This window comes from Vanessa cardui, chromosome 9 (genome assembly GCF_905220365.1).
Source record: "Vanessa cardui chromosome 9, ilVanCard2.1, whole genome shotgun sequence".
In the NCBI taxonomy this organism is placed as follows: domain Eukaryota; kingdom Metazoa; phylum Arthropoda; class Insecta; order Lepidoptera; family Nymphalidae; genus Vanessa; species Vanessa cardui.
The window spans coordinates 9,156,592-9,170,814 of record NC_061131.1 but is presented as its reverse complement, the minus strand read 5'-3'; the positions used below and the strand labels follow the sequence as shown (position 1 = coordinate 9,170,814).

Sequence of the window (14,223 nt, the reverse complement as noted above, 5' to 3'; positions counted from 1 at the left end):
GAAGTTGAAATTTAACCTTCACAAATAATATTAGGTTTAAAAAATAATGTCTACATTCATGCTTCAAATAATATATGTGACTTCCTGCGACTGGACATTACAAGATTTACAATTTATAAGAAAACGCTAAAAACCTGACCATAACGACCTGAACTGAGGTGGTATTTATATATTTGGTGGTATACACCCCCAGAATGGATTCATCCGGATTCCTAAATAGCACAAATTACACTACGGACGTTGAAATTACACAAACAAGAATTTGGAGACGCTCAAAAGAATGAAGTAACGGGAGTCCATTTTAGCATTTTTCAGCTAATTGCCCAATGTCAGTTACTATAGGTTTCTTCGATAAATTATCAATAATCATATTCGCGGATTTTTATGTAGCTTACCGGTCAAAATTTTGAAAGACTCCCATAACTATAGGACGGCAATGCGGACAATTCGGGACGTAGACAAATGTGACCAGCTACCCGCCGTGACACGTTCATTGAGCTTTCATTCGGGCAATTTTCGAGTAAATCCTAGCCAATCAAATGCGCCGCTGCCTGTTTGCGTTCACTACATTAAATACTCTTTTCCTACCAGACCTTGAACTTTAACTTCCATTTGCGAAACTAAAAAAGCGTGTTAGTTTTATTATTGTATTTGGTTTCTTACATTAAGCAGTATCTCCAGTATTAAATCAGCTTGAAGTTTGTGATGTCAACATACGTTGCATATAAAAGTGTAATTACCTAAAACGCAAAAAAAAAAAAAATGTCTTAAAACAGTTTAATGGATAAGGGGTTTCTAAAATATTGTATCCAGTTGTAAGTACGAACACTGTCAATCTATTTCAGTAGTAATACAAAACATCGATTTAGGTGTGGTTTGGTCTGCCCACACAATCAAATTCCCATTTAACTAAAAAAACCGCTGGTCAAATTTAATAAGAACTCAATCAGTAATTTATTAGGGAATTGTGAATGAGGTAAAATTAGTTCTCACAATTTGAAATTTTAAACACGTACTGCTATGCGCATTTTATTCGAGTTGTTATTGGATATGAGCTGTGAGGATATATATAGAAAACATAATATGTATATATAATAAGACAATTTGCAAGAAAAGTTCACAAAATAGAGGATTCTTCTATGCATAAATCCTGTAATATACATATGTAAATATATTTTTAATACCTTAAATATTCTTTTTGGATGTCTTATTAATGGGAATAAAATGCATGTAAATCAATGCATTTATTTTAAGAACTATTTTCAGTGTTAAAATTTGCAAAGTTTTACAAATCGTTATTCGGCGATATAACATTTGACATACGTAGTCTTTCAAATTCTTTAAAATTTAAATGGAGGGATCTGAGCCGTTTACTCCATAAGTCAGTACGCGTAACGTCAAATATTTCCAGACAACCACGAATTCGGTATTAGTGAGTGCGATAGCAGACGTTATTTTTCGCGCAAGACACGATGCTTTATCAAACATTGGGAGACTTGAACATGATTATAAGTGTACGTGCCCTGAATGCCTTCCAAGAGCGAGATTGCTGGCACATCAAAGAAACGCGTACAAATTCTCTAACAATAATAAAAAGTACTCTCGTTATCGTATAAATTTCATTCTTATATGTGTAAATTCAATCTTTGTTCGAATCTTTTAAGAGGCTTTGATTGTTTGTGAAGTTATTTTTTTTTTTGTTTTTGCGTGTATCATACCGAAATACAGAATTAATATATATCTCTTTGGCGAGTTTTTTACTTGTTTTTATCGAATTGTATAAAAATATGTTCAGGCAATATTATGATTAATCGAAGATTAATAATTTAATCTTCCATAACATTTTGTTAATAAAGTAAATTATCACTCATTTAAAACTATGTAGAATTTGTCTCACGACTTAGACAGATATAGTCCAACCTATAAATATACTCCAACATAGTCTCACTTTTATTCCGATATATAAAACGCTACGCACACTTTTAAGTGATTAACCAAAATCTATAATAGCGATTGTCAAATAGCGTGCCGAAAGTATATATAACGTGATGACTTATATAATCATATACATATATTAATATATCATAATACATTAACACAAGTATTTAATTATTGAACCTAAGTTACGAAAATAATTTACAAAAAATATTAAAGTACTATTTTATACCATCGAAGGATGTTTTCATACGGTTTCATTGCTTAAGTTTAGTTGATATTATGAGAGGAGTGCAACTCAAATATTTCCGAAAAATAAGTTTCATAAAACGCCCTCGGCATTATTTCCTGCTTACACGCGTCTGCGTGTCACCAAATTTTTATGTTTGCGTGTGTAGTGGTTTCTTGTTCCACTAACCCTGTTTGATCTTATGTATATTATAGCTTGACGCTCAACTCCTATTCCCGTGTAATAAAGTACAACAAGATATAAACATCATTATTGCATATTATCACGGAATATTACAGGTGTGGAACGTTTGGTCGTATCATTTTGACGTATGTCGATATTTCAATACCAAAAATATATTTTGTTTGGTTTTTTTGGAAGTAACTCTTGCCTATTTTTATTTTAGTCATCGACATGTATACATATATTTTAGTAAGATTTTTGCCTAGTTTCCTTGCTCCACGTGTGACATTAATTCACAAGCACCAGGTGACAGTTGTTCAACCGTGACATCGCGATAACATTTTTAAAGGCCACGTTGCTCGTTTTGTTTCTACTCGCTTGATATTATGTGGGGTGAATATTTGAATTTGTAATATATTACTTCAATATATATTTTTAATTGTTATCTAATATTTCGTTTTTGTTCAAAATATATTTATAACAAATCAAAATTCGGTAAAAAGAAGTTCTTTGGAGTTAAAGTATCCTTCATAACAAACTTCATCAAATTTATGTCAGTCCGTTGGTCATGAAAGAACAACAAATAGTTAGAGTTCTTCGCATTTATAATCACTATATAGTACAAAAAAGAGTCACTTATATCTATGTATAATTAAATCTTTTAAAACTACTTCACGGATTTTGATGCGGTTTTTTAATAGATAGAGTGATTCAAGAGGTAGGTTTATATGTATTATACATACGTGATATAGTAGATAATACTGATCTTTTTAGAGGTTTCTAATGTGATGTCGTAAATAAACTTACTTGGTGGTAGGGCTTTGTGCAAGCCCGTCTGGGTAGGTACCACCCACTCATCAGTTATTCTACCGCCAAATAACAATACTCGGTATTGTTGTGTTCCGGTCTGAAGGGTGAGTGAGCCAGTGTAACTACAGGCACAAGGGACATGACATCTTAGTTTCCAAGGTTGGTGGCGCATTGACGATTTAAGGAATACTTAATATTTCTTACAGCGTCATTGTCTATGGGCGATGATGACCACTTACCATCAGGTGGCCCATATGCTAGTCCGCCAACCTATACCATAAAAAAAAAAAAATTGTTTTGCATTACATTGCAAAAGTATTGTACACCTAAAATGTTCTACAAAAAAAGTCAGCAATGACATATGTCTATTTAAATAAAACTAGTTATAACGGATTTTAATCGCGTATATTAATTATTTTGGACATCCCGACGTTTCGAGCACTTTACAGCGTTCGTGGTCACGGGTAGACTCTCTCTACGCTGTAAAGTGCACGTCGGGATGTCCAAAATAATTAATATACGCGATTAAAATCCGTTATAACTAGTTTTATTTAAATGTGTAATAATCGCGAAAATTTGAGACAACATGACATATGTCTATATCTTAGGGATGTATATGTATCTCAACATAGCTCTGAATAAACTGGGTATATAAAAATATAGTCTATAGCATATTTAGCATCAGCATTGCGCCCGTTCGAAGCCGGGGCTGGTCACTAGTTTATTATAATTTCGAACCGGAATGCTTCAAAGTCGTTTTCGAATAAAGATTAACATTAAATTTCGTTACGATGCCTATATAGCTCTTTTGCTTAAATAAACTACTCAATTTACTTAAATATTTTGTTTATAAATCTTTTCATTCATTTGGCAATTAAACAAATCGTCATGAGAAAATCGGCTTGTATGGCATGCAATTCTGACATTCATTCATCGATTCAAGAAGAAGCAATCTGGTGGAATGTAGATCCAAAACAATTTATTTTCATTAGAAAAGTCCTATAAGTAACTCATACAGAATGGGGGCCGTTACTAACTTAAACTGTATGTACTGTACTCGATATCTTTTTAAACTGAAGACTGTCCAAAATATGCGTCATTATTTTTTTTATGTATAATTATTCAACAATATTTATAGCAATCCATCCATCCCTAATTATAATAATAAACTATATCAAATGTTGGCCAACATTTCCTGGATGTCTGTTAAGTATCCACTTCCACTAATAGAAGGGATTATTGCACGAAGCATGAGTCACAAGTCGTAATATTTGGTAGATGATATAAGCCTTTTCATAGCTAAAGAATAGAACAATGTAGCCTTTGTTTATTAAAATTTTTCGTGTATTCAAATAAATAAATGTTCTCGGTAATGGTTAAAGTCCACTGGGTCTGTTTACACGAAAGTAGTTATAAATAACAAAAAATAACACACGAATAAAAATCTATAGAGACGATATTATAGACCATCTTTGTTTTTCAATACCAATATTTTTCCTCACGCGTCATTAAATAACTCTTAAGACACCATTTTACTCCAGGAAAGAGCAGTAAAATGCCTCGACGCCCTCTGGAAAATTACACCATTCGATTAACTGATAGTCATTATTCTAAAATCAATAGTGTTTCCTGCACGAAATGGGAAACCTTATAGGATATTGATTCGTAAAAATAAACTCTAAATTTTCTTACGCACGCACTCATGTTGCTTGTCTCAAGTGCTGCAGAAGGGGACAGTGAAAATTATTTTCCGTCGATAAATGTGATCACATAATTTTACAGAGAAAACTGTATGTTTTCATTCAAGTTAGCGTCAAATAGGTGTCGATATTCACGGAATAATCTAGTACCAAATACCTATTTTAGAACATAACCTTGAAAGAAAATATAGTTCTCTTTCGTACATACGTTTTATTTTCTTCTGATTCTTATGATGAAAATATATATCTATAAAAGTAATAAATTACCATCTAAATAGATATAAAATTCAATGAGTTACTTTTAACGTAATCATCTATCCATATCGCAAAAAGTGTTTAAAATATTGTATAAATTGGTCATTTAAAATTAATCATAACGTAACTACGTATAAAGACAGATGAAAGTAATGTGTTATAAAATATAAGTTTTAAAATGAGACATTAAAATCTAAAAGTCTGTGGTTTTATGATTTTTTTAAAAAAAGTAATCATTGGTTTCTGCGCTGCTTATAGAATCGGAAGTCGCAAGCAAATATTCTAAAACGCTGCCTTTTTCTCATATAGCCATCTTTTCATCACCGTAAAGATTAGGAATGTTAATGACTAAATGAGTCCAGGTCTTTTGAAAATGATATATAACGCTTATTGCCATTCCAAGGGGATAGTAACTCTAGGATTAATTAAGGGTAAAGTATATAAATCGCTTTACTTCACCATAATCGTATAAAAATGGATTGTACACTTTTGTTATGACATAGTTGGTAAACGAGCAGGAGCACCTGATGGAAAGTGACCACCACCGTTCAAGGACATCTGCAACACCAGGAGGCTTGCAGGTGCGGTGCCGGCCTTTAAGGAAGGAGTACGCTCTTTTCTTGAAGGTTCCCATGTTGTATCGATTCAGAAAAACCGCCGGCGAAAGCTGGTTCCACAAAGTGGTTGTGCGAGGCAGAAAATGTCTAAGAAATCGCGCTGTTGTGGATTTTCGGATTTCTCTCGTTAAAGCTCTATTGTGATTGTTTTGGTGAAAATCCATCCTAGATGGATTAAACGTCACTTAGATTGACATAGATTCTTTGTTTTCGTTAATTATCACGTGAATAACCTTGACCTTTTATCAAAATTAATTGAGCGATTGCGATCATTTCGTGATTAATTTGAGTAACCATTTTTTTCCTGATGACCTTGGAATTTTTAAGCCTTTGCTTTTAGTATAAATTAAGAATCAATTTAAAATAAACACTGACTATTCATGGCCATTTATTTTTATGAGGTCCAATATCATCATTTTATCAGTTGCTGCATCGAGACGTTATGGCGACGAGAGGAAACAGTTTAAGCACAGGACTGTAAGCTCTTCACAAATCCACTGTACAAACTGTACAAATTCGAGTCACTAATGCTGAATTACTTGTCAGAAAAACAGTAAGTTTTAATGGGCTGATCACAGGCTTTTAACTAACTACTAAACCAACAGGATAGTATAAATAAGAAGTATTTTCTAGAATAATATTTTCTAAAAATTATCTATGTGCCCATAAGCGTTTACGTACTTATTTTTACAATAAGAATATCTAAAAGAAATATGTCATAGTCTTAATGTCGTTAAAATTTTACAAGTCCTTAATGTAATAATTTTCTAAAATTCAATTTCTATTGAACAACTACCTATCGATATTATTAAGTAAAAGCGCTTCGTGTCACTCGACGGAGGGACTTTTGCATAATAACAATTTTATATTAAAAAATGTTCTCGGATAAAATATAAAATTTCATTAAATTCTTAGTTACTTTCTTTTAAACACTAAGTTTAAAAAAATACATTTAATATTTCACTTATATCTGTAGTAATATTGATGTAACTATAATTTCTTAACGAATTAGAATTAAATAATAAAACATTACACATATAAGTGTAACATTTAAATATTCATTCAGATGTGAATTGAAATAAGTTTATACATATCAAATTTAGACTAAAAAATATTATTAGAATTATAGAAACTCAGACATTTTTTTAGTAAATTTATCGTCATGCACATCTATACAATATACTACATAAACCATATAGTGAATAATTCATAATTTCTTCAATATTTAATTTTATTTATAATCAAAAAGTAATATAAAAGGAATAAAATTAGTATCTATTTTGTAGTGTAAAAGGATCAACCTTTTACAGTGTTAGAAATACTTATTTAAGCATTTATACTATAATTATAAATTCAATTAAACTTAAATTTTGTTGTTGTATCCGATTTCTTAAAAACAAGTGTAATCGATTTCAGAACACCAATCTATATTATATATATTAATTGTAAATTTATAATCATAATCTTTACCACGACAAGATTTTATCTATAAGACGTTGGGATTTCCATTTAGAATTTAAAACGCGAGTTACGAACTTGATCACATAAGAAAAAAATGAGGATCTATAAAAACAAATTTTCTTTCCATAGCTGTGTATCCTAAATTTTATTCTGAAATGGGCTATTGTTTCTGATATGTGCTTTAAAAGAACCACGATTAACAAGGGGAGACATAAATTACTTTGTTATATACTTGTGGCGAAGTTCAAAAATGGAAATAATTTTCATAATAATCAACCGCCTCCAGCGTAAGGGACCCTCTGTGTGAAGATATTGCTGCTTACTCTTTGAAATAAAATGTTTCCTCAATAATTTTGTCTGTTTAATGTACATAGGAAATTTAATCAAAAGAATAAATTAGAATGAAATTGGATCTGTACCGGGACCCTAGTCGCTGTTCGGTTTCTCTGTAGTAGAATGAGTCAACGCATCTCAAGAAGTCGAATCATAGGGAAGCTTCATAGTTTCATCCATTAATACCAGTATCAGTTATTAAAGCGTCAATAATCACTATGGGTTCAAAATTTAATGGAATTTTTTGGAATCTAATGGAATCTCAAATTTATGGAAATCCAACAATATATATTTTTGGGCTTAATTTGTATTCATAATTCATGTCGTAATCGGCGAAGAAAGCAAACATTGGGAAACCTACTTGTGACAGATGATACATATTGTGCTGAATGTGCCGCCCAGCAAGAAGACATTTGCTGTATGTTACTGGTTTTTATTTTACTTTTATAGTTTGTATTTATTTATTATTCCATAATAAATTTTTATTATGATAATTTATAGGATAACTTTCATTCTGGAGAACGGAAGAGTTCCCAAAGGAGAGTCAAAATGCAAGAACTAAATCGCAAGCATAGCTCGGCTTTAATAAATTAATATTATAAATTCTCTTGAATAAAAACTCAGGACTTTATTACGATGCATCGCATCGTGTCACATGACAGACTATGTTCTGCATAATTAGATATTTTTTATTGAAAAGCATTTGCGAATACTCAGAAAAGGATTTTATTGGCAGTATTATTAATTAATTAAAAATGCTATAGACATTTCATTTATTTCGTAATATTTCTAAAATTTTAAGTTCTGTAATCCTTTAAACCATGTCAACTTAAGATATTGTTGCTATATTTTGTTTATAAATATAAATAACACATTTGTAGCTTAAGGTTTAATTATTAATTAATTATTTGAAAATAATATATTCTTACAAATAGACATTTTATTAATTAGCTAATAAAAACTATTTACAATATACAAAAACAGTTTTATGAAATTTATATACAATTAATAACTATTGATGTTATTAAAAACCACAATAGTCTTATAAATATGAAAATTTTGAGCCTTATGTAATTAATATTTTAAAAAGATTTTATGAAATAATATTATTAGAGTAACGTAGACCAGCATGATGGTATATCCAGCCATAGTGGGGCCCCACATCGGTATAAACTACGTAGAGTTTTGGGTCACAGAATGTTTGACCAGTCAACAAGCCGCATTTGGATAATACGCCACGAAGAAACCAACTGACCTTGTGATCGGGCTGCATAGTGGGAACAACGAGCCCACCCCCACTGTCCCCGTTTCGAGGATTAATACCTGAAAATATTTAGTATTCTTTTAATAAATATGTAATTAAACTTGTTAATAGGGCTTTATGCAAGCCCGTCTTCGTAAAAATCAACATTTCATTATTTTCACTGAGAAATAGCTGTGGATGAGTAGTCCAGCGTAACCTCAGTCACAAAACTCAGTTTCTTGGGTTGGAGGTGCATAAGCAATGTAAGGAGTGGTTGTTATTACTTTTAGTACCAATATCTATGGGAACGTGGGTGACGAGATACCATTTGATATCCTATTTGAGAGTCCAACTTCCTATTTGAAAGAAAGATTAAATCTTCTCCTTTAGAAAAGGGAAGGCCTTGAGATTGGACAACTGATTTCTACTACAAGGTTAGAATATTTACTAGAGCAATGAGAATTTTAAAATTTCACTACTTATAAAGGATATATAAAAGGTGTGCGTGTGTGTATATATGTACATGCATATCGCGGGTGATTATAAAACCATTACTTATCTACATTGAAAATGGAACACCAAAAAGTAACAATGATATTTATTTGACACGGGTAATGTTGATGCCCTCCTGACCGATTTCGGTTACGGCGACCATTCTCAACGGAGAACAGCCAACTGTGCATGAATTATTACAGTGCTTATGTGTTCCCACAAACACAGGTACACCTCTATAACGTAATGAAATAACACTAAACTTTTATGAAAGGTATTAACGCGGTTATAATAAGTATATATTTTTATATTTATTATAACCTTAAATATCGTAATCTAAATGTATGTATATATACGTAGAAGAACACATGAACAATTAAAGTTGATAGAATATCGAAAAAACAGATATTACGAAGGATTAGACTTACTTTTCTATAAAGATGTATTAATTTGAATGTTACCTATAATGAACAACAACAACAACAGCTATTAAATTTCCCACTGTTCGGCCTAAGGCCTCCTCACCCTCACGCTGTTTCAATGCGGGTTGGTTAAATTCACAGGCAGAATTTCTATGAAATTAGACAATTGCAGGTTTTCTCACGATGTTTTCCTTCACCGCCGAGCACGAGATGAAGTATTAATACAAATCAAGCATATGAATACTCAGTGGTGCTGGCGCTTACCTACATCAAATATTAATTTTAAGTGTTTAGTGATAAGTCCATAGTGTAATTTTTACAATAAATCAATAAATAAATGTCTGATAACGAGTTGATGTTAAGCCTCTCGTTATACATATATGTTAATCTTCGAACTTAAGTTAGTTTATTAGTGTGATTAATTCAATGATGTTATAAACTTACCAGTGTTGGGTCCGAAGCCCGCGCAAATTGTAAATTCATTTAGCAATTTCGAATACAATTTAGGCATATGTGCAATGCACGTTGTGTCATTCTGTATTAACGTGTCCGTCGATCTAAGTGTGTCTGACAGCACGTTTTGTTCCGTTGTCCCAAATCCAGTCACCTGTACATAATATTCTATGGTTAAATTATTATGTAATATTATATAAATTTACATGAACAAATTAATAATCTCGACATTTTTGTACATTATTATGAAGGTTCTGAAATCGCTTTTAGTTAGAAGCTGTAGGTACTGTTTTACTATAATTTTATAAAGATTATCTAAACACATATTTTTGCTCTGCAAAGGGAATGACGTTTCTCTTAACAAGATTAATGAAATGTATTTACTTGTGTCTACCCACGCTTGAGTGGTCAATGTAAGGTAACCTGACAACATGTATAGTTCAGACCATCAGCTGAGTAGGTGAGGTGTTTAAGAGTAAAAAAGAGACAAACAAAAAAAATCACTTTGAAATTTATATTAGTTACTACCTAAGTGTGAAAGCTAATTAAAGCCCGCGGTTAAAACGTCCAAAGTCCTTTAGTCCTATATAACATAAATTGGGTCGAGACTTTCCACGAGATAGTTTAATTAATTTACCCAATCAAAACCTAATCTTACTTTAAGGACAGAATTATATTAACACTAATTATAAATGTGACGTTTAAAACTACAAAAATAAAGCTTATAAAATGTAACTTGTATAGCTCTCGTTGTATAGACTATTTAAATTAATGTTTACCACAGCTGGCTTGCCAAAAAGCGCAGTTTTGTCGTACACTGGCCCCCAAATACAAATGGGTTGGACGTATTCAGTATAGCGCAGTTTATTTACAACTACAATAGCGAGGTCTGAAGTAGCGTGCTCTGTACTGTAGCCCGGATGCAGAATTACTCTCTCAGCCTGGAATAAAACAGTATAAAAGATGGATTAATACAAATGTAAGCGAACAATGAGACGAGTTATGTGTTAGATACTGCGGTGTCGCTGTGAATTAAAGTTTATGTAATCCTGGCGTGTAATAAACATTTTTTTTTAAATTAAACATTTAAAATTATTTAATTGAGAAAAGAATGGAATCAATATAATAAATTTAAAAAAATCATACAATCGACTTTAAAAAACAACTTAAATAATTTTTTGCATGTAATATTAGTATCTTTTAAACTTACGTTTAATGTTTGTCTACCAATCTCATTCATATTTCTAAGATTGGCAACACCGGCTTCAATGACAATTCTCTCAGTATCAATTAAATTCCCTTCTAAGAACATACAGTGTCCAGCTAAAATTACAATAATCAAAAAATCAAAAAAATCAAAATAAACTTTATTCAAGTAGGCTTTTACAAGCACTTTTGAATCGTCATTTTACAATTAAGTGAAGCTACCACCGGTTCGGAAAAAAAGAAAGAAGTAGATTCTACCGAGAAGAACTGGCAAGAAACTCAGTAGTTACTCTTTTTCAACATCTAAAAAATACAAAGTCATGTTCAAAACAATTATTTAAATTAAAATATCCTGCTTGTATAAGTAAATAGCCTGTTGTATAAGTAAATAGCATAAAAAAATGTATTCTTTTAAGAATAACATCGACATTACATTCATGAAGTTATTATGAGTTACTAAAGTTTTTTTTATTTTTTACTATTTTAAAGAGACAAAATGACTAATGGGTCAGGTGGCAAGTGACAATCACCGTTCAATGATATTGATTCAGTAAGAAATCATTATTATCCACCACTGAGATATTATATCTCTTTTTCTAAAATTATGGCAGATTGTTTAACCTTGGAACCAAATTACAATACTAGTAAGCTATAATTTTGCTATTTGGTGACATAATGTGTGATTCTAATTAAAAGTACCAAGCAAAATAGACCTAATAATACACATTAACGACAACTTCGCACATGTTACTCTGGTCCCAGTGTTAGTAGCTGATGCACTTGTGTTATGGAAAATCAGAAGTAACGATGGTACCACACTAGTAGACTTGCACTAAAACTTACCACCACCAAAATCACAACGGTTACATTTCATTTATTCATTTAATATAATTTATCTGAGACAGAGAAATGTATAATATATCACCGTCCCCAAAATACACTTTTAAATTAAAAATCTTTTACAAGAATTGTATAAAGGAAACGAGAAACTCAATCGATCAAGGAAATAATTGAATAGCGAAGGAAAACGTCCCTACCGGTTAGAATGGCAGTCCTGGTTATAACGTTTCCTCCACACTGGTAATTCGCTAGATTCGTATTTGGTTTTCTTATCAATATCGCCACATGCCACGGCCAGTCCCCAGACTTAGAATCGGTTCGCATAGAAGTCAATTCTCCGTGTTCCAAAGCTCTCCTACCGCAGTAGTGTCGGTAATCTTTGTCGTCTGCTTTTGTCACATTTAAAGAATCTATTGTTTGAGCCGCCTAAAACGAAATTAATCTTTATTTAGTTTTATTGTATGTGTTGGTGGATGTTAAAAAAGTTACAGATAAAACAAATTAGCAATCATATTACTAAAGATTAAGGCATAAAGCATATTAACCAAATGTACGTAGCAGTTAGAACTCGTATATCTAATCAAGGTAGATACAATTTTCATGTACATGTATAAGGCTTTTACATATTATGTGGAAATAAGCAAATATCGGTTGATAATCTGCCAGATATCTATGCCACAATGCATTGGAGCAGAGTGATAGAGTAAGTTATAAAAATTTTAATATTATAAAATTATAATAAGGCCTGTATATACAGAACGATGAGGTAATTTATGTATTAATAAGGTAAACAGATCCTTCTATGTGAAACCTGTTCCTCAAGCATTGGTAATAAGGATTGATTTATTTTAATCTTCATTTAATAATTAAGTTTAAATTAATGAAGTATCTCACATACCTTAACGTCATCGTTACAAAGCAGCATTTCATTAAGTCTAAAGGTCGTAACAACAGGTATCTCGGGTATAGTACTTCCATTTATTGATGTAAATATGTAATACTTCTTTGGAACATCGCCTTTAGGTTTGAATATGAAATCGTGTGACTTATTTTTAATAATGACAGTTGAATTGTGCGAAATCTAAAATAAAACTTTGCATTTGATTTGTGACATAAACATACAGATAATATTTTTATATCTCGTTTAATTTATTAAGCATCTGCTTTACATACTAAAAGATAGCTTACTCATGTACTACATATCTTACTTGTTCTACGGTTAGTATGCAACTAACTTAACCCACTAAGTATTGTTTGTGTCTATAGTTATAATTATTTTAACTATACTTCATATAAAAATAGCTACCCAACTATTTTTCATTTGATAGTCTAGCAGTCCACTAAGAAAATTTCGATAGAAAAACGTATTAAAAATAAATAAAAATTCTTAAGGGATTGTCCCTTTAAACTAGTTTATATGAAAAATCAAACTTGGTTACCCCGTGGAGCAACATCTGCTTTTCGAAGGCGATTTCAATCTCCACATTCACTAACGTATGGTATAATTCTAAGTCTATTTCACCACGCCACAATAAATCCGTTATTTTGTCGAAATGTATCACACCAAGTTCGCACGGTCGGTATCTTGTTAAAACTGGTCCCGTGAGCGCCATTGAATGCACTTGCAAAACGCATAGCGATAGAACTAAATAAAGCGTTTCCATTTCGTTTGATATGTTTTCAAATAGACGAAAAAATTGATCACTAAACGCTTATGATTATACACTAAACACTATCTGCTAGCGAGTTATACGCGAGTAGTTTTATCAGGAATTGACCTTATACAGCGTGTTCTTTTAAAATATTTTTAATATCAGTGCAACTATGGACTAGTTCAGAATGGATTTGATATGATGAGCGAACAGACGCTCCTTATAAGTGAAAGTTTTCTTTGACTCATTGGGGTCACACCTTTTTCAATGGAATTTGTATATTGTCAAAGTCAATATTGTTATATTGTTTAATTGGGTTATCGTTGCATCAATTAGTCATAACAACGTATAATTCAGTTAAACAGATGTGATCTGATTACCCACTAGCCTAA

At 31.5% G+C, this 14,223-nt stretch overlaps 1 protein-coding gene across 1 annotated transcript; it reads right to left on the bottom strand.

Moving 5' to 3' along the window:
* Positions 1 to 8,560: 8,560 nt before the first annotated feature.
* Positions 8,561 to 13,919, bottom strand: LOC124532616 (phenoloxidase-activating factor 3-like). The gene is made up of 7 exons (XM_047107601.1): positions 13,619 to 13,919; positions 13,078 to 13,260; positions 12,377 to 12,605; positions 11,344 to 11,456; positions 10,913 to 11,074; positions 10,125 to 10,287; positions 8,561 to 8,846 (listed from the first exon to the last, which is right to left on the bottom strand). The coding sequence occupies exons 1-7, from the start codon at positions 13,841 to 13,843 to the stop codon at positions 8,617 to 8,619; spliced, it is 1,305 nt and encodes a 434-aa protein (XP_046963557.1). The 5' UTR covers positions 13,844 to 13,919; the 3' UTR covers positions 8,561 to 8,616.
* Between the last annotated feature and the right edge of the window lie 304 nt (positions 13,920 to 14,223).